The sequence below is a fragment of the Podarcis raffonei genome, chromosome 3 (assembly GCF_027172205.1).
Source record: "Podarcis raffonei isolate rPodRaf1 chromosome 3, rPodRaf1.pri, whole genome shotgun sequence".
Taxonomy (NCBI): Eukaryota; Metazoa; Chordata; class Lepidosauria; order Squamata; family Lacertidae; genus Podarcis; species Podarcis raffonei.
The window spans coordinates 30,927,543-30,951,670 of record NC_070604.1 but is presented as its reverse complement, the minus strand read 5'-3'; the positions used below and the strand labels follow the sequence as shown (position 1 = coordinate 30,951,670).

Genomic DNA, 24,128 nt, shown 5'->3' with positions numbered 1-24,128 from the left:
CTCAGATTTTAAACCCAGCCAGACCTACTCACAGACCCACAGTTAATTACTGGCACTTTTATCATAAAGTATTGAATAGTACTGTTGCAACAACCACTTCGAGGCATTCTCAGAAGTAGCTTTTCCTTTAGTGCGATCACAAACACATCACCAAGAGGCTGGTATTTCATCCGCGTGTAATAAAAAGTGATGGCAGCCTTGCTGCAGGCAGAAGGGGAGCTTTTTGTTTGTGAGCTTTCAAGGAAACATGCACTGCAGTACTGCATGGAGAGTGGGAAGCACACCAGGCTTTTAAATAAAAAACCCACATCAGACGCTGTGCAAAATGGTGTGAATATTGCTGGAGGGAGACAGGGCCATCTCATCCAAAGGCCTCCGGTAGCCTAAAAAGCTTTTTTGCTTAGGACTTCCAATTCACAGAACATGGTAGAAGGGAGTAGGGAAGCTCTCGCAAGAGAAAACATCATAGAAGAGTGTCTTAAAGTATTCCATGGATTTGCAATAACAACACCGTCCAAATGAAGGAGCTGCTACTGGGCACGCCATCTTTCACCCCAAAAACCTCAACTTTCGTTGGGGGGGGCATACAAATGTGCTTCTGGTTTGCTTTGGTGCTGAAATAGTTGTTGACCATTTTTACTGATGTTATTGCTATTCTGCTAGGCATTGTGTTATCAACACAGCTATTCTACTGTCAACTTCATTGTTCTATGGTCTCATTATGTGATCATTGCATCACCTCCAAACATCACTGCCTCCAATATATATTAAATAAACAAACAGATTTCACTTCCTTGAACACAGAGGTAAATTTGGCAACAAGCAGACAAACTCTGGAGAAGCCATGGACAAGGTAGAAACTTTAACAATGGCTTCCAGTGGCTAACAGATGGAGCTTTCATGTCCTGCATGGCTCTGTATTCCTCCTGCCGCTTTTGTCTACAGTGACTATTGGTCTCCTAGACCTTTTTCCATCCTTTGACTGTCCCCTTAAAACTCTACTTCTCTTATTTTTACAAAAGGAGTATTAAATACAAAATTGGTTTTCTGTGCCAGGGGCTGATGGGGCTCATCAACCTGGGAAGGTAGCCCATGCAGGAGAAGGAAAACTCTGATCCTAAACCTCTGTTGCCTTGCAGGATATCTTTGGGAGAAGAAAGGCTGAGGAGAAAACCCAACACAAATCCAGAGTGGAGTCCCTAAGATGGCTGTATGGTGCCTTGCACGCCTCCTTCTGGCAACTCCTGCAGCCAAACGTATTGCTCTGATTTCCTTTGAACCACATCAGCAAGGTCGAGAGGGGTTTGTGGGGTTTTTTTTTCTTGGCAGCTCAGGACCTCCAAACACACTGCCCAGGCTTGCGCCCCAGGGAGGTCAACTCAGTGCTGCCAACACAGTGGTTTGACTTCACCCCTGGAGGTGCACTGCATTGTCTCTCGAGAAAGATGGATGCCAACAAAAGTGTTGCTGCAACGTGAAGCTAAACCAGCAGGATTTCTCTCCCTTCACCTGCTACACACGTTGAAGGAAACTAATCTTTCCTGACACACTCAATTTATCACTGAAAGGCCCACTACACTGCACAGTAATAAGATTCTGAGTTGCAAAGCAAATTTTCAGCATTGTGCACCAACAGGTTCATACAATGAGGGCATCTTGAGAAGGATTCCCACTGGTTGCTCCACTCTTATTTCATCTCAGTACCTATTCAGGGGTTTTTTAAAGCTAGAATCATGGAGCATTGGGTGACTTTACCTTGATGTACTTTACTGTTCCTGTGCTAAAGACTTCGCCAGATTATGTATTCTTTTGAAACAGTCATGCGCAATTGTTAAAAAGCAACATAACGCGTTCATATGTTAAAAGACACAGGCACATTCAAAATGGTTTTTACATGAGATAGTATTTGTTTCTTAATTGCTCCTGAGGAAGTTCTTTGACTCAAAATGCCCTGGGCCTTAATAAACAAAGAGATTCCTGTGCACCTTTGAGATTTCCTCATTTTCTATACTGGTGTCCTCCTGTTTCTCAGCTAGTGCTAACCTCTCAAAATAGCAGTTTAGGAATCTGGTATTGAGAGCTCACGAACAGGAAACTAGTATAAATCATACAAAACCAATGCAAGCACATATAAAGAGCATACTAAGTACTTCTGGTAAGGTATTAGCACACATATGTTTTCAACTAATTAATTTTTTTAAAAAAAAAACCCTTAGAAAGAAGTTATACCAAGTGATAATCAACAATTAGAAAGTATATAAAGTCCCTCTGATTTCAAGGGGACTGAGACATGTTTGCCACTCAAATACTGTATCATCAAATGATGGTTTGCAGATGTCAGGCACTGCGGCTCAAGCAGTGACGTAATTTTTTATATCAGTTTGCCTCACCTCTGCACAACACACCTTTCAACTAAGCCACCTAACCAATTCAGCTTCAAGCCATTAAGTAATAAACACACACATGACTGGATCAGTCTCAGGTAGCTAAACTGGAACTGCACTGACCTAAATCCTTCATGAATTAAAAACTTGGGTTGCAACTCTACGCAGTCCTGAGTGCGGTGAATGAAGTGGCTCTTCCTTCTGAACAAATGTACAGCTATTTAGCAACAAATCCAAATTACTGGCTATTTGACAGAAAGAAAATACATACACTTTTGTTTCATAGTCTTTCCACGCTTTATCAAAAGGTTTCTTCAGATCCTGCAAAAAACAAACATTTTTTAAAGGTTCATTCTGAAGCATCCTTCAAATCACCCAAACCAGTATTTATTTATTTTTGCAGTCAGAACACCTTTGTCACCCTTTGAACACCCACAGGTTTTGATTCTTTCCCTAAGCTTCTAATGACGTCCATTCAGTGGGAGATTAACCAACAGGAAGTCCAACATACACCCTCCATTGATTTCTGTGGGAGCAAAGATCAGTAGACTGACCCAAGCACCTGCTCAACACCAACGTGAACTCTGGGTAACTCAAAGTATCTGAGAGATAGCTGGGTCTGAAGGAGCAAAGCAGCTGTGAATCTCCACTCCATTTATATGCTATTTCCTATCTTGCAGACACTCCCTGGAGTCTTTTCACTCCATCTCCTCTGTTGGCCAATCACAAAAGTAGCTCAAGCAGAAAAAATAATTGAGAGAGAGAGAGAGACTTGAATATTTGGCTTCCTTGCTCCACTCTTTTGATCCCCTTCCTTCCTTCCTTGCCTGCCCCCATGGAAATGCCTTTCTTGCCTAAAGCCACAGTGTTGAGGCTCCTTGCCCCCCAAAGATGGTACTTTTATATAATATATGTAGCAGAACGACTCATTCTTATCTCAGTGGTACACAAAACCTTTGTATGTTCCATATCCTGTTTGCCACTTAAATAGCAATGCAGACCGTATTACCTCCAGCTTACCTGTAACTACATCCACTGCCTATGGCACCTCAGATTCCACTTACCTGAGTCAGACTCAGACCCTGCTACAGCCTACTGCACAGCTAAGCTAAGCCACCAGCCTGTCAACGTTTTGTTTTTTGCTTCCAGGATTCTCCCTGAGGAGAACATTGGAGGCAGGCCTTAAGCTGACAAGCATTCTACACTGTTCTCCTTTCCGTTTACTGAGGAAGGGAAATAAACAACCAAACTGGGAAATTGTGAGGTCATTTAAACATGGATACTTTGATAACTGTGAAAGGTTGAGTTCTGTTTAAAGTGTCTGAGAGGTGCATGGGACAGAGTGAACAAGTCCAACCCTGCCCCTCACAATATTGCCCAAAGGAGAATTCTGGGTGGGAAATAGCATCGAAACAGGCCCTTGGTGCCTGTTAACTCATGCTAGCCAAAACATAAATATAATTTTCCTGTCACAGCAGAGAGGGGATCTTTGCAAAGTAGTGTGCATGTTTTTAAATGGGTAATAAATCTTTAAAATGACATAATCATTGTTTTATGGTCACTTGCAAGCATCTCCAGCACTGTTTTCTTTCAATGCCCTATAATATATGACGTATTTTCAAGCATTTTGCAAAAGTCAATAAGCGAATTCTTCATTTGTGTTCGAATGTGATTATGGTGTTTACTATATGGATATTAAATAAGAAATTGTCAGGGCTCCCATCTGCCTGGGAGCCATACTTCTTAACACCAGGGAAGCAGAATATTCATTGTTTTAGATACTCAACACTTAGAAGTACCAGCTCAAAAAAACAAAAACAATGCAAAGCAAATTTAATTAAAATACTGTATCTAATACTATGGATATGACAGGTTTTAATGGGTGGTTCTCCAGCTGAAATGTGCTTATGCTGACAAGAACAACAACATAATATACAGTGGTACCTTGGTTTGCAAACAGTCTGGTTTGCATACGTTTTGGATTACAAAGACGTCAAACCCGGAAGTACGTGTCCAGGTTTGCAAACTTTTTTTGGATTACAACCCATTTTTGGGGGAATATGAACAAATTTCTTTAGGAGGCCTAATTGGCGAAAGCACACCTTGGTTTACAAATGGACCTCCTGAATAGATTATGGTTGTAAACCAAGGTACCACTGTATTGGTAAAATATATAGATATATACAACATACCCCTTTCACTCCTTTTAGATCTCCTTTCAGCAAACTGTCCAGTGGAAAAGTGATGATGTTGTTCATGTTCTGGATCTACAACGAGAATTGCAATAGTTTTAAAACATGCTCGCTCTTAGGCTCAGTAGCCTTACTTTGCCAGACAGATCTAGGAGCGTCCAAACCCTGGGGAGCAGCGAGTCAAAGAGAGAACAGTGTGAGTGCACATAACATATCATTATGAAAACATAGCAGAGATAGCTTTCTTGAGCAGGCACCGATTCCTTGGGGAGACCTCATGGTGCCTTTTCCTGTGCTTTGGTCCCTAAGAGGTGCAGGACTCTAGTTTCCACATTTGAGGAAAGGGAAAAGACAATGGCAGGTTCCCTTCTTAGAAGTTTGCAGGCAGCCTTGTTTCATTATTACTAACTCACAGTGCACAAGGTGTGGCTGTTTTCTCTTGCTATTGCGTTAAATTTTAACTTCATCCAAATAACAGCACAGGCATGCTGGCAACAGATGGAGCATTATACTGTATATGTGTGTGATCAAAATTACAGATCCATACCTAGAAGCGTGGCTTTCTGTATTTTTTTTAATCACTAATTCACCTGATGCACTCTGTAGTGGTCTGTGATCATTCTCTACTTAACAAACTGCTTTCCCTATAATGATAAAAGCACAGAGGAAATAAAGGTTTTGAAACAGGTGTCTAAGCAACTGTAAACTACAGAATAAAGTGAATCAACATATGCCAGCAATAAATAACAATTCAATCTAATGCTAGCATCAAGGAGGGAAGCTCAAACCTAAAGAGACCATCAGAATACAAAAATAATTGGTGTTGGCTTTAGCAAGAAACAATCCAAAAGAAAAACAGGACTTCCCAAAGCTTTTTTTCTATCGCCACATAATCAAGGAGCCATTTCAGGTGCAGCACAAGGCCACGGGTCAGTTCATGTGTAACACTAGACCAAACCATGGTCAATGTCTAAACCAAACCATGGTTTAGTGTGAATGCCTAAGCGTATGAGCTCCCAAAGAGAAGCAAAACCAACTACCAACTCAGGTTCAGAGTGAAGCAGCCATGATCTCTTCTTTAGAAGCCAGCACAATTGCATGTTCCTGCTAAGCCAAGGTTAGCATTACATGCCAACTAGGTCAACGGCGGCATTAACACGTAACACTAAACCGGGGTTTAACAATATATAGATGAGCTCCAGTGAGTTGGCTGCAGTATTCCAACACATACTGCTACACTGAAAGTCCCTTCATATGGTGCACATATGAATAGATCTTTAACCACAATGGATGTAAGTACAAGATGGTTGAGGGGTATGCTATCTTCCAAAGACAAACTAACCAAAGTTACCTGAGATTGTCACCATACAATTGTCCTAAAGAAAGTTGGAGGCAGTTTACACAAGTGTATTCAGTGATCAGTGCCGAATGAATGACAGAAGCTTTGGCAAGGAATAATACTGTGCTCTGCCAAGGAAAGTGTTTAATTACTTTTTTGTGGAAAATGCTCCTCCACATACTGATATCAAGGCAAACAATAAAAGCGGTTTCACAAAGTGCTTAGAAATATTATACACACAACACAGAAGTGAGCTCTTATGAAAAAAAGGAAGAAAGACACAATGTATTAATTTTCAAGTTGATTAAACACACACACACAATGATATTTGAAATTTCATTTTCATGAGTGGAAACTAAAACATAACAAGTGTTTTTGAAAACAAGAGTTTAGCAAGAAGGCTTGTAAAAACAGTAAAAGCTAGGAGCTCTATTAAATGGTTTTAAATTGTGGAATTTCAAAACTAAGGTGTTAGGATTTTTTTTTAATCTAACCAACCCAATGCTCAACAGAGCCTATTCCACTACTCATTTCATAGAGGACTGCAGGCTAATTATTACAAAAGATCAACAAAAGGAATCAATCACAAAGGCGATGGAGGGAAAGGTGCACTTGGAGAAAATAAGTGTCTGGGGGAAAGGGATATTGACATTTGTCCTTATATACCCAGTCTCTGTGATGTTTTATAGTAAGCTTTAAAAAAACCACAACCCACTGGTTTTATTGGCTTTATTTCAACCCAAGCACTCCTAAATCTGTCCACACGCTGTGTACCCCTTGCCACATGTCTGCTAATATTTGACATCTGCAGCACAACACGTTAACTGTTTCCATCTGATATGAACTTCATTTAAGGTTAGCTACGCTGTACTCACTCCTACTGCCTTGCCCTTCTTGGTTACTGTTTTAGGATTATGCTCAATCGCTCAGTGATTAGGTATCGTTAATGGCCCTTCAATGAAAACAGTTTTTCTCTGGATGCTGCCATCATGTGGCATCTTATGTGAGTCTAGGAAACAAGTACCGTATTTTTCCATGTATAACATGCCCCCATGTATATGATGACCCCCTGTTTTTTGGAATTGGGGGAAATTGCCCAGGTGTTGAGCTTTTGGGGGGGTGTTGCTCACCTGCCCAATCGCCACTGACAATCTCCTGCTTGCGGATGCCACCAATCGCCCATCCCCCCTCTACACTATCCATGTATAAGATGACCCCCAATTTTTTACATTTATTTATAATGAAAAAATATTGTCTTATACAGTTGTACCTCCAGTTACGTACCCTCCGGCTATGTAAACTTCTGGATACGTAAGCGGCAAACCCGGAAGTATATTTCTGGGTTTTTGCCCCACGTGCATGCGCAGAAGCAGTAGACCGCTTCTGCACATGCACGGAAGCACTCTACCACCATGCGTGTGTGCACAGAAGTGGTTCCTCTGGTTGCAGAAACCTTGGGATCTGACCAGAGCTCTGGAACGGATCCCATCCACAACCGGAGGTACCACTGTACACAGAAAACTACAGTACTTAGGATAGGATAGGATAGGATAGGATAGGATAGGATAGGATAGGATATACTTGCCAGTGTATTGCCACAGTACTGCCAGCTGTGCAGGGATACCACATTGGCATTAAAGATAGGTGTGCTGCTTATAAGTAGAGTGGGATGTTACTGAGAAAAGAATTTTTTCAATCATTGGACAACTGAGAAGATGACAGAGCAACTCACACAAAAACGCCTTGCTACTCACTCTTGAGGCACTAAATATTACGTAAGTGCTGTAATACTGGAAAGGGCTTGTGAGTGGCACAGCTGTCTTTTTTTAAAGTATCTTCTTCCAACATCCGAACAAACACTATCAGTGCCATTCAACACAATCATACCGTGATGCAATGTGGAGACCAGGTCAAAATGACTCATCCTCTTCCCCCATTTTTCATTCCCAGCCCCCAGGAGAGGGTTCGGTTCAGTCAGAGGATAGCAATTAGTGTTATTAAGGGTTTAAAAAGAAACCAATTATAAAAGAGGCTGGAAGTCTCTCCTTGAGACGGCTAGATAACAAAGTTGTCTTTACAACCATTTACAATATCCACTGCATGCACAAATGAAACATTTCCCCACAGTAATCAGATTTCAACTCTATAGACATTCACATTTCCAAATTAAAGCTCTGTTAGCTAAGCTTCAGACACAGCTATTTGGTTTTCTTTTTTTAAAAAACACACACCACTAAGTCAAAGTATATTCTACTGCACTTCCTCAGATGCCACTGGAAGGTTACTGCAAAATTTGAAGGATAGCTAAGCTTAATGTCTATCAAAGCTTTGGACTTTGTATGAGATCAAGTATTAAAGATTAATTTATTCTGGTTAAAAGCTAAAGCTACACCATTCAGTTCCAAGTCTACATATAATAATAGTTTCAGGGAGGGCCAAATTATTTCATACCAAGTTTTTGAAGAGCGCCGTCAACTCCTTTGTAAATACTGCAAATTTTAGAAATGCTGTTCCTAAATCTGGATCATCCCTGCAGACGCAGTTTCCTCCAAATTTCTCCAGTGCTTGAGTGTACTGTTCTTCATTTTCAACATGCGCTTCAAAGAGAACAAAGATTATGTTAATTTCAATAGCTGCAATACGGTCTCCACTAATGTAAAATATCCCCTGCAGTTGGAAAATAGTTGCATTTGAACACTTTCAATTTTGTATTTATATTTTAAACATTTGTTAAGATTCAAAGCAACCCACTAGATAAGTCAACGATGCATAACAGATAAAAAAAGATCTCCAAAATGGAGGTAAAGGTCATCAAGGTGTCATAACATGCTAACAAAAACCCCTCTATTCCTTAGATCCTTGCAAATCAAACAGCTTAATAATTTAATAACAATCACTTATGTCTTATACATAAAATTCTAACAAAAACTGGCTAATTAATTAACAATTACTTAGTTGCCAGTCCTGCCAGGAAAAGTGTCCCATTTCATTACAATGGGGAACTATCGCTCTGCAGCAAAATGAACAACGCTACATGTATAGGTATATACAAAGTGCACATACCAAGTGTATGAATCAGGGTCCAAAGTATCAAAACAGCTCTTACAAAACTAAACAGATGCAGAACATAGTAAACAGATAACATACAGGAAAAGTGAACAGAAAATTCCAAACACTCAAAGATATAAAAGTAAGCCAGCCTAGAGAGGCAATCGTCCTTTCCAACACTGTCCCTCTAACCTAAGTGTGCACAATGTTTTACCCACATTTGCAAAGGTTGGGAAGGAGCTGCTGCAGCCAAAGCTCCCTTGACTGGTATAGCACTTTGGGGGGGCTGCAGTGCTAAACCCATGGGAATAGTGCCTCAGGCACTGTTTGCTGCAAGGTATTCCCACCTCTGAAACATTGCAGTCTCCTTTGCCAGCAAGCATGCCCCACAGTTTGAGAACTACTCTAGCAATGTGCAGTTCTGGTGTCAGATGCAAAAGACCAAACCTGGGATCTGCTGAATGCAAGCATGTGCTCTACCATGAGCTACAAATATTTTACTCTATATTTTAGGGTTGTCACACTGGTCAATTGAGAGTTATTATATTATTTGCCAATTGTCAATTGGATTGTCACTTATTGGATATGCTGTAGCAGTGGATTTCCTTTAAGGAGTAAGGCTATCTGACTTTTGAGATCCCTTTCAACTTTATGGCCTTGTTCACACATCATAGTAAGCCAAACTATAGCTTGTGAGCTTGCAAGGCCCCTGGAGAGGAGCTCAGAGCTGCTTTGTTCATTGTCAAGTCTTTTTTCCTTTCCGATGAGCTAGGCCAAGGTTTGGCTCAGCGTGTCATCCAAACCAGATGTTGTGGTTAAACTCCCTCCTCGCTAACCGCAAGCTGTATCCATGAACAAACCTTGGCACAGAAGTAAGAAGAGAGGGAGGAGCAAAGGATCTGTGAGCTCCTCTCCAGGAACCTGCATGACTGAGCAGTCCTGATAACCCATAATTTGGGTCACCATGATGTACAAACCAGGCCTATAATTCTGTAACTCAATGAGGCCAAGATTGCCACTGTCTTGGAAGCAGCTTACCTTTCAAAAAAAATTTGTGGTTTCATTTGCTAGCAACGAGGACTTGCTAACCCAACACTACCCAGGGACAATCTAGCTACATAGCTGTGAATCTCCTACAGGCTGCTTGGTCTAAGCTGCAAAGATCTCCAAAAGAGAAACATAAGCCTTGCAGAAATCTTTACCTCAACACTCAGAAGGAAAATGAATTGATATTGAGTGTGCTTTCAAACTGCTAGGTTGGCAGGAGCTGGGACAGAGCAACGGGAGCTCATTCTGTCGTGGGGATTCAAACTGCTGAGCTTCCGATCGGCAAGCCCAAGAGGCTCAGTGGTTTAGACCACAGTGCCACCTGTGTCCCTCATATATATTAGTAACTTTGTATCAAGTGATCAATCAATCAATACCTAACTTGTAGCAATTATTTACATTTGTTGTTATAGATGTCTAAAGTCTCTTTTTTGTTTTAACAAAGTTAATATTTTTTAAATACTTGGCCATAATTTGATGGCATTTGACTGGCCAAATAACCAACTACATGGCAGTTACAGCTAGTGTAGGAATTACCATAAGCACCACTTGAAACCTGCATACAGATCACCAGGCTGCAGTATTGCACTTAGATGGCATAGCACATTACAGTGGAACCTCTACCTGTGACCATAATCCATTCCGGAGGTCCGTCCGGAGGTCAAAACGGGTTGCTGGGAGAGGCACCGTTGTGCACAGGTGCGGGAGGCAATTGCCCATTTCTGCGCATGTGCAAACGGCGATCACCACTTTTGTGCATGCGCGAACGGCAGCAAACCCGCCGGTTACTTCTGGGTTTGCCATGGATGTTGGGCAAAATGGACGCAAGCGGAGGCAGACATAAGAAGACGTTTGATTGTTTATGGAAAGTTACTTTCAAGTCAGGAGAAATACAATGCTCTATTAGTGAAACCCATAAAACTAAGTTTGAGGTCTTTGCAAAACCATTACTAAACTTGTTGGCTATGGTGCAGAATTATTGTCTACAAATGTCTCCACAATGGCCCAACACTTGCTCCTGGCAAACTGTTATCTGCAAAATGGAACCCAACTTTATGAACACACATTATCATGGTTTGGACATTATGCTAATCTATGATAATTGATATACCCAACCACAGTTAAGACTAGCAACAGTTTGTCCAACTTTGGGCACGGTGTTGTGGTTAATTAGAAACACAGGATAAAGATTCCAATCACCAGTAGAGGAGCGGGGAGTATTCAAGCCCAAGGCTCATTCATCTAACTTTAAATCACAGTTTAGAGTTACATTCTAACAAGGCCACTCCCTCTCCCCTCCTCTTTCAGAACCATTTCACTCTTACTTCCCAGTATCTACTATGATTCTAAATTACTTGCGTACCAATTCAAATTTTTCATTTTCAACCCCATGCCAAACCATGTTTTCAATCTTTGATTTGTGGGGAACCTATGGATTTTATCAAGCATAACTTGCATCAGTGCGTACGTAAACAAAGAACCATGGTTAACTCTAGGAATGGAAAGCACTCAAGAAAGAGGCAACATAAAGTGCTTATTCATGAGCTTCCGGTTGGCAAACCAGGGTTCATGGGGAATCAGCATTATGTCTGCACCAAACACGCCTATAACACTTTTACAGATATTCCCAGCAAATGCATAAGTAGGACAAGTTTTCAAATACTTAGTTTTTAGCAATGTAGTTAGACTGTACATACCAAGCCCAGAAATATTTATGGCTTTTACGGATTTCTTCATTTTATAAAGAACAGTTCGGTCAACATCCAGTGCCTATAAATGAAGGAAAATAAGAAGCTTTAATATTTATAAGAAATCAGCTCATTTAAATGGCTACCAGAAGAAACACAAAAACCCTTACATAATGCAGTAATATACTCACCAGCTATTGTTATAATTTAAATGTATTTATATAGAATGTTCATTAGAGGATCTGGTTAGCACACTCCATTATCCTCAGGAAAAAAGGAGGTGAATGTTCTCCAGCATGCAAAGCAGATTAATTTGTATTATTAATATTGCCTTAGTAGTCCCAACATGAGCCGTATTGTTAGCATTCCTACAATTCTGAACTAATATGGAAATTTCCAATAGAAATCTGGACTTCTATGTAGCTGACGTAGCAAACAGACCAGTATATTAATAGCAACATTAACAACAGACTTCCATTGGGTTTTATATGATTTATTTTATTAGAACACCTGACCATATTAACTTGCTGCCTGCTGTGATCCAACGAAGCAGACACAGCTTTCAATAATGCAATGTTTTCAACCAAGGCAACATATTCATGAGCTTCCAAGAGCATCATGAACGCCCTATCAAAGAAATTAAAAGATGCTCTAATGATCTTGCCTCTAAGCATGAATAGTAAAATAATGCAAGGCTACCAAAAGCCAGTGTAAGTGAAGCAGAGCAGGCAAATCAGTAGTTTAATTCTCATAAGAGTGACAAATCTTCATTTGGTCTAGAAGACCACCAACCCATTTCCACAATACACTGCAAACAATGCCAGTGTTGTGTCGACAAAGCTTATTTTGTGCCTCACGGAAGTCCCTAGAGGTTTGTTGAAGTGCCCTTTAAACAATCTCTACTATCTACAAGCTCTGTTTTCATCCATCTGATGAAAGTAATAGCTGAAAAACAGAGTTGCTCAATGAAATATATTAGTGAAATATATCTTGCATGATTTCCATTCCTTAAATATGTTAGGTGTACCTCAAAAACTAAAATACTTCCAAGAATAAGGCAGACTTTTCATAAGAAACCCTCTGCACACAAACACATACATATAAACTTGTATTGCTGTCACCAAACTCAAAATATAGAGAAAATACATAATTTGGCATGTGTTCAGTTGTTTAAATGATTTGTGAATTCAAAGGATTTAGGATTCGGGGGAAAACAACCCAGCAATGACATTGTATATGTATATGTACTTTCACATGTTTATAATACAAAACATCACTGTAACCAGCAAAATTCATGTCAAACTGTCAAAGATGACAGCAGTATACATGCTTTGTTTTGTTCTTCACAGGATACATTAAGCATTTAAATCACGCTGAAACCCTGCTGGGTTATGTATTTCTGTACAGTACACTGAATAATTAACTTTACTACAAAACGAAAGGAAACACACACACACAAAAACTGGAGTTTCCAACCAAAGCTACCCAGACAGCCTTGTAAAATATGCCCTGTTCTTTCCTTTGTCTGTTTTCACTTTTAAAAATAATAATTTTAAACACGAGCATTTCCTCCAGTGATTTCAGTGGAATTGTTCCTTTGCGGCAGCGGGGTAATTGAGTGGTGACTAAGTAAAGCTTTTAAATGTCTTAATGGGGCTTGGTTTTTGTGTTTCACTCCTCTTGTGTGAAGAGCATTTCCCTTTAGTCCTTTCAGTGCCTTCGCTCCTTCCCAGCACCTGCAAATAATTTTCAAGGAAGCTCACGCTATGCATTTCATCTTATGCTTTAAGTCTAAAAGCATATGGATGCTTCCTTTTTAACTCTAATAAAATGCATGGCAAGATGTTTTCAGTTCCCATTCAGTTCCTATGTCTCTTTTGTTCTCCAAGTGTCAGAAACAATGATTCTTAAAATGGCTTCTGGTGATGCCTTGTAGGACAGCCATGTTCACTGAGGTACCGCACTCCTCCATTTTCTTTTAAACTGGAAGGAATACGTCTTTTGAACATTCAAATATCAAGTCAAACCTGATGTTAGTTATAACATCTGGAATATATCTATATCTATATCTATATCTAAGCACAGCAGTCCCTTAACCTGCTGCAAACAGATCTATCACACTTCCCAGCCAGGGATCTTTAGGATAGCATATTATTTATTAAATAATAATAATAATAATAATAATAATGTGATTAACAGTGATAAGAAGTAATAATAAGGTGATTAACATTGGTTTTAAAAAACAATGTTAACTTCCTTGGCTTGGCTTTGGTCTCAGCAAACAACACACATTTCCCTCCTTCCCAAGCCAAATTCCAAAATCTGGACCCTGTGGAACACCTGATGACAGCAATCGGAACATGACAGATTCTGAAGGATTCATCTCAGCCATTGGAAGCTCACAAGCCCCTGCACCCTTCTTCAACTCACTTCCATTCCCATTTCCTCAGAGATGTGGAAATGGAAGTATCACCAGAGGCCTCTCTGAGAAATGTCCATTCCCCCCACCCCCACACACTGTGATTCCTTGAGAGCCATAAAGTCAATACAGTGGTACCTCAGGTTAAGAACTTAATTCGTTCTGGAGGTCTGTTCTTAACCTGAAACTGTTCTTAACCTGAAGACCATTTTAGCTAATGGGGCCTCCCGCTGCCGCCGCATGATTTCTGTTCTCATTCTGAAGCAAAGTTCTTAACCCGAGGTACTATTTCTGGGTTAGCGGAGTCTGTAACCTGAAGCGTCTGTAACCTGAAGCGTCTGTAACCCAAGATACCACTGTATTCCAAAGAAATGGGCCCTAGAAACTGGCACTTTTTGGAGCACCTGACTCCTTAGTATGAATATCAAGTACTCCAGAAACTGTATGTTCCAGGGTTCTGGGATGCTACTGAGCATGATCATAACAGCATCCTTGGCACAAAGGAATGCTGTTTATGGATCCTGAAAATTACTGATGACTCCAGTGCCCTGGAAAACAACGTTCCACAGGGCCCCAAACACCAGCAATGTGGGCCCCTCAAGACTTCAAAGCACCAGAAGACAGAGATGTGTGCAGTCACACACTGCACTGAAGAAAAATTTCCTGAGGAAATGTAATGCAATGTAGCGAAGTACTATAATCTGGACCAGGCATAGGCAAACTCAGCCCTCCAGGTGCTTTGGGACTACAACTTCCATCATCCCTAGCTAACAGGACCAGTGGTCAGGGATGATGGGAATTGTAGTCCTATAACATCTGGAGGGCCGAGTTTGCCTATGCCTGATCTGGACATATTCATATTCCAAGCTAGTGCATTTGAATGTTACAACAACTCTATTTGCAGTGGAGAAAAAGAAATATTATTTAACTCGCAGTGCCCTACACTTATTATAGATGTGAAGTTTAAAGTTTCATTTAACACCTGATTAAGATTAATCAGAAACGGCTTAGTCATGCTGGCCACATGACCCGGAAGCTGTACGCCGGCTCCCTCAGCCAATAAAGCGAGATGAGCGCCGCAACCCCAGAGTCGTTCATGACTGGACCTAATGGTCAGGGGTCCCTTTACCTTTACAGGATTAATAAAGATATGGCAGCGGAGATGCATTGCTCAATTTCTTCCTATTTCAGTTGGTGAGTAAACCTTTTAATACTGCCCAACATTTCAATTACCCAGGTTTTATTTTATAAGAAATATAGAAATGTATCAGATCTTAAGAATGTCCCTTTTAGAAAGACATTCAACCAGCTTTTATTCAGAGCAGCACCCACTAAAGTTAACGGGCCTAAAGTCGTCACGTTCACCAATTTCAATAAGTCTACTTTGAATACAACTTCCTTGAATCCCACTCCTAGGGAGGAATTCACCATAGTGCATGTCAATCATTCTGCTGGTGCAAGCTTTTCACTTTGCCAAGCAAGACAACCCCCACTCTCCTCCCACTGGGTGCTATTCTGTGCGCTCTCCCGCCACCCCCCAAGCCAATTTGGGGGTCCATGGGGGAGAAGGAAGGAAACTTCATTGCATTAGTGGAAGTCCTTGTACAGGCTTCTGTTAGCAGGTCTAATTAGTTGAATGCCACCCCCAGGGTTGTATTCAACTCAGTCCTACTCAGAGTAGACACAATGAAAATAATGAAGCTACATTACTAGGACAAGCATTGAGCACCACCCTTACTCAGAAGGAAAATTGCCCTGAGCCTTTCCCTCCCCTGCTCACACTCAGTCTACACCCAGACATGTCTAAGTTACATCCCAGACAGATAGACCATTACAATGAGTCACAATATTGTTCCATTTCTTTACAGGGTTCATTTGACACTATTTTTACAACCATCAACATAAACAACTTGTGTTGCGCATCCTGATTCTTATATCTGTGAGGCACTTCAAACAAACCCAGAAAATAACCATTAGTTATACAGATTGGCACAAGCAGGTGTAGCAATTTATTTTTAGCTGCCAATTAAGTGACTCGATTTCAGGTTGAGGGTGCTCCTGTAAGCAGTTCTGGTTAATTAGCCATAATTAGAAGTTATAGTCTCCACAGCAACCTCAGCTCCGGCACACATCGAGAAGATATTTTAAGTGATCCATTGAGCCGGGTATTCCAAGTGCAAAGACTCTGAAACTCGAACTCAGAAGTAGTAAGCATAAAACTAAGAGCACTGATAAAACTAAGCATAAAACTATGTCCAGCCACTGAAGAGAGGCTTTCATCCAGTGGAGGCTCTGACAATAGATAATTTTTGCCAATGCCCTCTTCCTCTCAGCAGTTCTCCATGCCACCTTCCACACCAGGTCACAAAGCTCACATGTAGGGTCAAAGCAGACAGCAGACCAGACCTTGGACAGCTCCTGAAGCTCTCCCCTTCTAAGGTAGCTACAAGAATTTGCAGTGGGGAGCTACAGAGCCAACTGTGGCCTCATGTGGGCAGATAAGGATGAGTGCTGTAGGCTGCACTTCACTGGAGGAACTGGTTGGGTGGCTAAAGGGCCCTTGCCTTATTTAGCAGTCTTCTAACTTCTGCAAGCAGAGACATCACCCTGCCAACAAAGGCCCATATAGTTAAAGCTATGGTTTTCCCAGTAGTAATGTATGGAAGTGAGAGCTGGACCATAAAGAAAGCTGATCACTGAAGAATTGATGCTTTTGAATTATGGTGCTGGAGGAGACTCTTGAGAGTCCCATGGACTGCAAGAAGATCAAACCTATCCAATCTTAAGGAAATCAGCCCTGAGTGCTCACTGGAAAGACAGATCGTGAAGCTGAGGCTCCAATACTTTGGCCACCTCATGAGAAGAGAAGACTCCCTGGAAAAGACCCTGATGTTGGGAAAGATGGAGGGCACAAGGAGAAGGGGACGACAGAGGACGAGATAGTTGGACAGTGTTCTCAAAGCTACCAGCATGAGTTTGACCAAACTGTGGGAGGCAGTGGAAGGCAGGAGTGCCTGGCGTGCTCTGGCCCATGGGGTCACGAAGAGTCGGACATGACTAAACAACTAAACAACAACAACTTCTGCAAGGCTGGGGAAATAAGACTACTGTAGGAGACAGATCTCTGAGTCAGAGGATGGAGGCAGGACTGAGTCCTCCTTCTTGGCTTCTGCCTAGTGAAACTACCTTTACCTCTTCTGAGTCCTCCACCATGCACAGCAAGGCCCCCAGCTTGTGAGTCATCACGAGAGGCATTTGAAATACATATTTTATCTCAATGTACGTACAACATTTATAAATATATTTTACCCGTAAATAAGCAATTTTAAAAACGTGTTTGGGGTTTTTTTTTAACAGAGAACTACATTGAAAAATTCAGAGAACTGCAAAACCCTGCGGATTATGAATTGCATTCCAATGTACACAACAGCCGGGGAGGTGGGCGGATCAGGCCCATTTGCATAGGAATACATGGAAATTAAGTTCCTCAAAGGTCCCCAGTGCACAGATAAGCAGCGCAGAAACATGCTCGAGCTTAATGTTCAGCAAATAAAGCATTTCTCTCTAAGAACAATGTTAACAACACTTGCGGGCCCTATAAAACATTTGCTGCACCCAGGTTGACAATTACCTAGTATGCATCAGTCAAGCATATCATCACGTGGTTTCACTGCACAAAGAATCTCCCTTGTCCTCTTCAAGAACCGTATCCAGGTACTTTTAAAAAATCCAACAAAGGATTTTAGCACACTGAAAGCTATATAGAAGAAGAGGGACAGAAGCACAGAAGAGGGAACAAAGGAAAGTTACTTTTTTATTTAAGATTATAACTTGAATTCATCCTAGCAGAGCAGAAACATGAGAGGTTTCACTGAACTGCTATAAACAGTAAGGATAACATGGCATTGACAATATCCATATGTTGATAAGCTAAAGATATCAAACTCTGGATAGGAGCTTCCTTATATGGCCACTGTCATGTACTCCCACGCTGCTCCCCAAGATATACCATTGACATACATGAAACAACAACAATAAAACCAATACAGTGGTACCTTGGTTCTCAAACACCTTGGTACTTAAACACTGCAAACCCAGACATAAGTGTTCCGGTTTGCGAACTTTTTTCGGAAGCCGAACCTGCTCCGTTTTGAGTGTTACACCTCCAGTTTGAGTGCCACACTTCTGTTTTGAGTGTTAAGCTGAGGTCTGTCTGTTTTAGGCTCTTTTTGTTTTGTTTTTGTGACTTTGTGGAAACCAGTTCAGCTACTGATTGATTAATTGTATGACTGCAGTTCATTGTTTATTGCTCTCATTTTATGGATCAATGGTCTCGTTAGATAGTAAAATTCATGTTAAATTGCTGTTTAAGGGGTTGTTTTTAAAAGTCTGGAACGGATCAATCCATTTTGCATTACTTTCTATGGGAAAGCGTGCCTTGGTTTTCAAACGCTTTGGTTTTGGAACAGACGTCCCGAATGGATTAAGTTTGAGAACCAAGGTACCACTGTACTAGATTTGCATTGTTACTTACCTATCCATTGATATAAAAAACCCAAACCCACTCAAGGTTCAAATTGTTCATTTTATGTTTTTAGTCAATACCAATTACTGAGTAACACTGAAATCCTAGCTATGTCTACTCAGAGGTAAGTTTTGCAGAATTCCATATGGTTTATTCCCAGGTAAGTGGGGTTAGGGTTGCAACCTAAAACTCTTTACAGCCCAAAAGGAGAAGTCAACATGCATCTTGGAAAATTTGCCCCATTATTTGCTTTCAAATGGGAAATGGCCATTGCTAGACATAATGCCATCTCACTGATACTAGGCCTTGCCCCTCACAATACGCAACATAAACTTCTCGAACAGCAGGCAGAGTCTAAGCTCCACCTGCGCCATGCAAGATGCCATCATGCTAGACAAAACTCTATGAATCTGGCAAGATTCTCTCTGGGGAATTATAGCAGACCATTCTTCTACATTAAAATTTTATTTTGTCACTTTGCTAAATGCACATTTTACAAGACAACTTTGCCAATAATAGATAAATAAAAATACTATTGAAATATTGTTGATCCATTCCACCAATCTAGTTACTTTTGTCTATACATGATATATAGATACAGTCACATACACACAAAGTAAGAAAATTGATTAAAAAATGGGTTTTGCTGCATTATTATTTTTCTCTCATCTATCAGGTGGCTTCCCCTCCCATAACCCAATACTTTCCTTCATTTTCCTGGGCCTGTCCTTTCTCCTACAAAATATTTTTTGCTAGGTAATTGAAACATACTAGCTGGAAAGTCATAGTCATGTCAGCAAACTGCCTATGAAGTCTGTGTCTAGCCACACAGAAGATGCTAAGTAGTTGGAGGGGATGAATTAAAAGCAAGGCGAAGCCACCAAACAGAAGCCCTGGCTTAACAGACTTCAATGAAAAAAGTAAGGCAACATAACAGCACGTACACATGAGCTAACAGATCCCAGGAAGACAAAAGACCATTCCATTATTTTAAAAATACTGCCTTATCCATTTGCCTTCCCAACTTGATGTTGGAAGCAGAACAGCAAGGATCAAGTCATTTAATAATAATAATAATAATAATAATAATAATAATAATAATAATAATATTTTTATTTATACCCCACCCTTCCCGGTTCAGAAACCCGGGCTCAGGGTGGCTAACAACAAATTTAAAACACTTAATCGTAATACAACAAAAAAGCAGCATAAAATACAGTAAAAAAGCATGAATAACAATAAAATTCAAAGTACAAAAGTCAATTTGAGGGAAATCCATCCAATAAACATTAGATAGGTCACCAGGGCTAGCTGGCTAAATTAGGCCTACTTGGGCCAGTGAAGAATTAGGCCTACTTGGGCCAGGGAAGAATTAGGCCTACTTGGGCCAGGGAAGAATTAGCTGTGGGGTCCCAGAGTGGGCAATCTTCATAAAAAGGGGGGAGGGGGAAGAGAAGGGAAATAAAAGATCAGGCCGAGTTCAAATTAAAGGCCGGGTGGAATAGCTCTGTCTTACAGGCCCAGCGGAAGTAGGTTAAATCCTGAAGGGCCCTAGTCTCCTGGGACAGAGCATTCCACCAGGTCGGAGCCATCACTGAACAGGCCCTGGCCCTGGTGTTGGATAGTCTGACTTCCTTAGGGCCTGGGACCTCTAAACTATGGTTATTCATGGACCTTAAGGTCCTCTGCGGGGCATACCAGGAAAGGCGGTACCATAAATACGAGGGCTTAGGGCATTTGTAATGTGATACCTGATGCCTTATCCTCTGGGGTCCATCATGCCAACAACAGCCTGGGCATGAGAGCTACAGCACAAGTATTCCAAGAAAAATGAGTTTCTCATAATGGTAGAACTTCAAAGGCCTTTTTCACGGTATCAGTGGTTATACCAGAATCTATCATTATGGTTATCACAATTATTTTTATTTATCTATCTCGTTTATAAATCACTTCCCATGAGGCATACCAAAGCCTTTTTCCAATATAATAAAAATATATCTAAAACAGTTACATATTATAAAAACATTTTTTTAAAAAATAGAGAGAGTGGGTTTAAAATAGCAATCGCACATACATAAAATCAATTCAAACCCAATACCAGCTGTGATAAAGATCTCCTTTCAGAATCCACTTAGAATTTTTAAAAATCCATTTAGGATGTAGGGTCTGGATCAGGGATGAGGGGAACCTTGTAGCCCTCTCATCAGCCCTGACAAGCAAGGCCAATGGTAAGCAATGGTGGAAGCTGTTGTGCCGCAACATCGGAAGGCCACAGGTTCCCTATCTCTAGCCTAGATAAACACTGTGGCACCTAGCACTAAAAATCTAAGTCAAAATGAATTAATCAATTAAGTAACTTGTATCAGACCTATGTAGACTTTCATTATTTTACAATGAGTCACTCCCCAATGCCCTCCCCAATACACCCTTAGCTTCCCCTTCCCTTAAAATTGCAGCCCTAGGCCCTGTTATGCTGCCGCAAAAATGAAGGCCACAGTAACCGAGCTGAGAAAATTCTATGAAATGGTGACAATTTATACTGTTATGGAATATATTGCACATGATGTGCCATCATGTGAACAGTACAGTAGTACCTCGGGTTACATACGCTTCAGGTTACAGACTCAGCTAACCCAGAAATAGTACCTTGGGTTAAGAACTTTGCTTCAGGATGAGAACAGAAATCGTGCTCCGGCGGCACGGCAGCAGCAGGAGGCCCCATTAGCTAAAGTGGTGCTTCAGGTTAAGAACAGTTTCAGGTTAAGAACTGTCCTCCGGAACGAATTAAGTACTTAACCCGAGGTACCACTGTACCACGTAACATTTGCGTCGCTGCAACTGAGGTTGCAGGAAGCCATTGTTATCAGTCTTACCCGTCCCTAAACCTTTCCCCTACCCTTATCATTAAAGCAGCAGCTTGCTAGTTAAAAGCAATTAGTTGCTTCCCACCGCCCAACTGTTACTGATCAGCGACAACAATAAGAGTCATTCTCCTTGTCTGATAAGAAGAGCTGAGGCTCAAACCAGAGTACCATTTCAAATTTAGATAAGAGATAGTATCATTTAGCCATTTAGTGTGCAAACCAAAGATACAGGCAACTCCAGAGGCATGATCACATGTGGTCTGAAACCATGGCCCAGTTCACACATCACGTTAAACCGTAATTCCAAAAACTATGTATTTTTTAATGCGTACAAGCAGCATGGTGGCGCATGGTGTTCCTTCCTGTTGCACTGCCAGGAAACAAGTAAAAGTATGGCACACCATGACAGGCTCATGGCTTGTTTTCCCCAAACTATCCACAAGCAGTAAGCCAAGAACAAACTTATTTGGGGGGGGGGGTTTCCTTGAAGAGAAACAAACCATGAGCACAGGTTCAGATCTCATGGCAAGCCAGACTTGGCCTTGTTTCCTGGGGGTGCAGCAACAGCAGGAATGGAGAGTAGAGAGAGCTTTTCACCAGTACACACCACCACGCAGCATTTTTATGTTGTTTCTATCTTTTAATGTGGTATATGAACCTAGGATTGCCCTATTTTTGTGTGTGTTAAGCAAATTCCGGACCTACAGCAACCCTAAGAACCAGGCCAATGTGTGGGGGCAAAGAAGGAGCTCAACCACCTAATCAAAACGGTTAAAGGCCTCAAACGTAGGACGGGGGAAAGGCCGTTGAGTTAAAGTCACCAATCTTTGGACAGCCTCTCACCAATCAGTGTTGACGTTCTCTATACAAACAAATATAAATCAAGCGCAGCATGCTTCTGACTACACACTGCTGGCTTTGTGAGCAAAGTTTTAATGAAAACAGCCTTAAGCACCTGAGACAAATTCATCAATAGCTTGTCCACATAGATTCTTTCAAGTCATCAATCTACTGCCTTCATATTTCCCTGGCTTCCTGCTTTCTTCTGCCTGCTAGCAATGAGCTCTGAAACCTGGTACGGTTCTAAGATTAAGATATGAAAGTCTCACCCCACTTCACTCTGAGATAAGCAAGGTTAACAGGCTTACTCACTTTTGACTGCTACAACATTGTATTTATTGCTTGCGAACGTACAAATTGTGACAGACCAAACAAGCAGAAAACAGGAGGTTTACTGTGATTGGGGGTGGAATATAACACACGTGCAAGACACTTTTCTTATTTAGTGTATGACTCAGTGTTTGGGTTTGGAATTACTGGTGATTGATTGCACGCTCATAGCAGCATTGGCGCTAGGCACTTCTCAAGTCAAGAGTACTTACATCAATGGCATAAGCCTTATTAGAAGAGACTAAGAGGAGATACGATAGACGTTTTCAAATATCTAAACAGCTATCACATGGGAAATAAGAGCAAGCTTGCTTTCTCCTGCTCTGGAACGTAGAACCCAAACCTATGGATCCAAGATACAATGAAGGAGTTTCCAACTAAACATCAGGAAGAGTTTTCTGACAGAAAGAGCTGCTCAACTGTGCAGCAGAATCCCACAAGAGATGGTGGACTCTCTTTCCTTGGAGGCTTTTAAAGCAGAATTTGGATGGCCATCTGTCATGTATGATCTAGTTGAGATTCCTGCATTTCAGGGGATTGCACTACATCTACCCTCAGAGTCCCTTCCAACTCAACAATTCTATGATTCTATGAATTAATATAAGGGAAAGAAATGGAGGCAGTGAGAGATTTTACTTTCTTGGGCTTCATGATCACCGCAGATGGTGACAGCAGTCACGAAATTAAGAGACGTCTGCTTCCAGGGAGAAAAGCAATGACAAACTGAGACAGCATCTTAAAAAACAGAGACATCACCTTGGCAACAAAGGTCCGTATAGCTGAAGCTATGGTCTTCCCAGTAGTGATGTATGGAAGTGAGAGCTGGACTGTAAAGCAGGCTGATAGCCAAAGAATTGATGCTTTTGAATTGTGGTGCTGGAGGAGACTCTTGAGAGTCCCATGGACTGCAAGAAGATCAAACCTCTCCATTCTTAAGGAAATCAGCCCTGAGTGCTCACTGGAAGGACAGGTCATGAAGCTGAGGCTCCAATACTTTGGCCACCTCATGAGAAGAGAAGGCTCCCTGGAAAAGACCCTGATGTTGGGAAAGATTGAGGGCACAAGGAGAAGGGGATGATAGACAATGAGATGGTTGGACAGTGTTCTCGAAGCTACAAACATGAGTTTGACCAAACTGTGGGAGGCAGTGGAAGACAGGAGTGCCTGGCGTGCTTTGGGCCATGGGGTCACGAAGAGTCGGACACAACTAAACGACTAAACAACAACAACGAATTAATGTAGCACAGTTCTAAGGGGGGAAAATGATACAAGTGTACTGCAGAACAAGCAGCATTAAGCCGCCCATATTCATAATTTGTGTCTAACCAAGTTCTGTATTGTATTTCATAATCTAAATGGGTAGCTGCATCTCACAGAATGCTACCTAATCTGCAGGACCAGAAAAGATTTGCAAGGAGTCCTGGTGGCAGCATGCTTTATGACGTATCTCAG

General features: G+C 41.2%; 1 protein-coding gene across 6 annotated transcripts in view; it reads right to left on the bottom strand.

Annotated features, from left to right (window-relative positions):
• Nucleotides 1-24,128, bottom strand: part of ASAP2 (ArfGAP with SH3 domain, ankyrin repeat and PH domain 2) — a 95,074-nt gene that overhangs the window by 54,125 nt on the left and 16,821 nt on the right. For 5 of the 6 annotated variants that reach the window (XM_053380957.1, XM_053380958.1, XM_053380955.1 and 2 more), the window contains exons 2-5: nucleotides 11,708-11,780; nucleotides 8,367-8,512; nucleotides 4,577-4,651; nucleotides 2,656-2,705 (exon numbers count right to left, since the gene is read on the bottom strand). In XM_053380957.1, the coding sequence (XP_053236932.1) occupies nucleotides 2,656-2,705; nucleotides 4,577-4,651; nucleotides 8,367-8,512; nucleotides 11,708-11,780 (344 nt within the window). Of the gene's footprint in view, nucleotides 1-2,655; nucleotides 2,706-4,576; nucleotides 4,652-8,366; nucleotides 8,513-11,707; nucleotides 11,781-17,748; nucleotides 17,875-24,128 lie in introns of all 6 variants that reach the window. The other variant, XM_053380954.1, reaches the window with a different exon arrangement.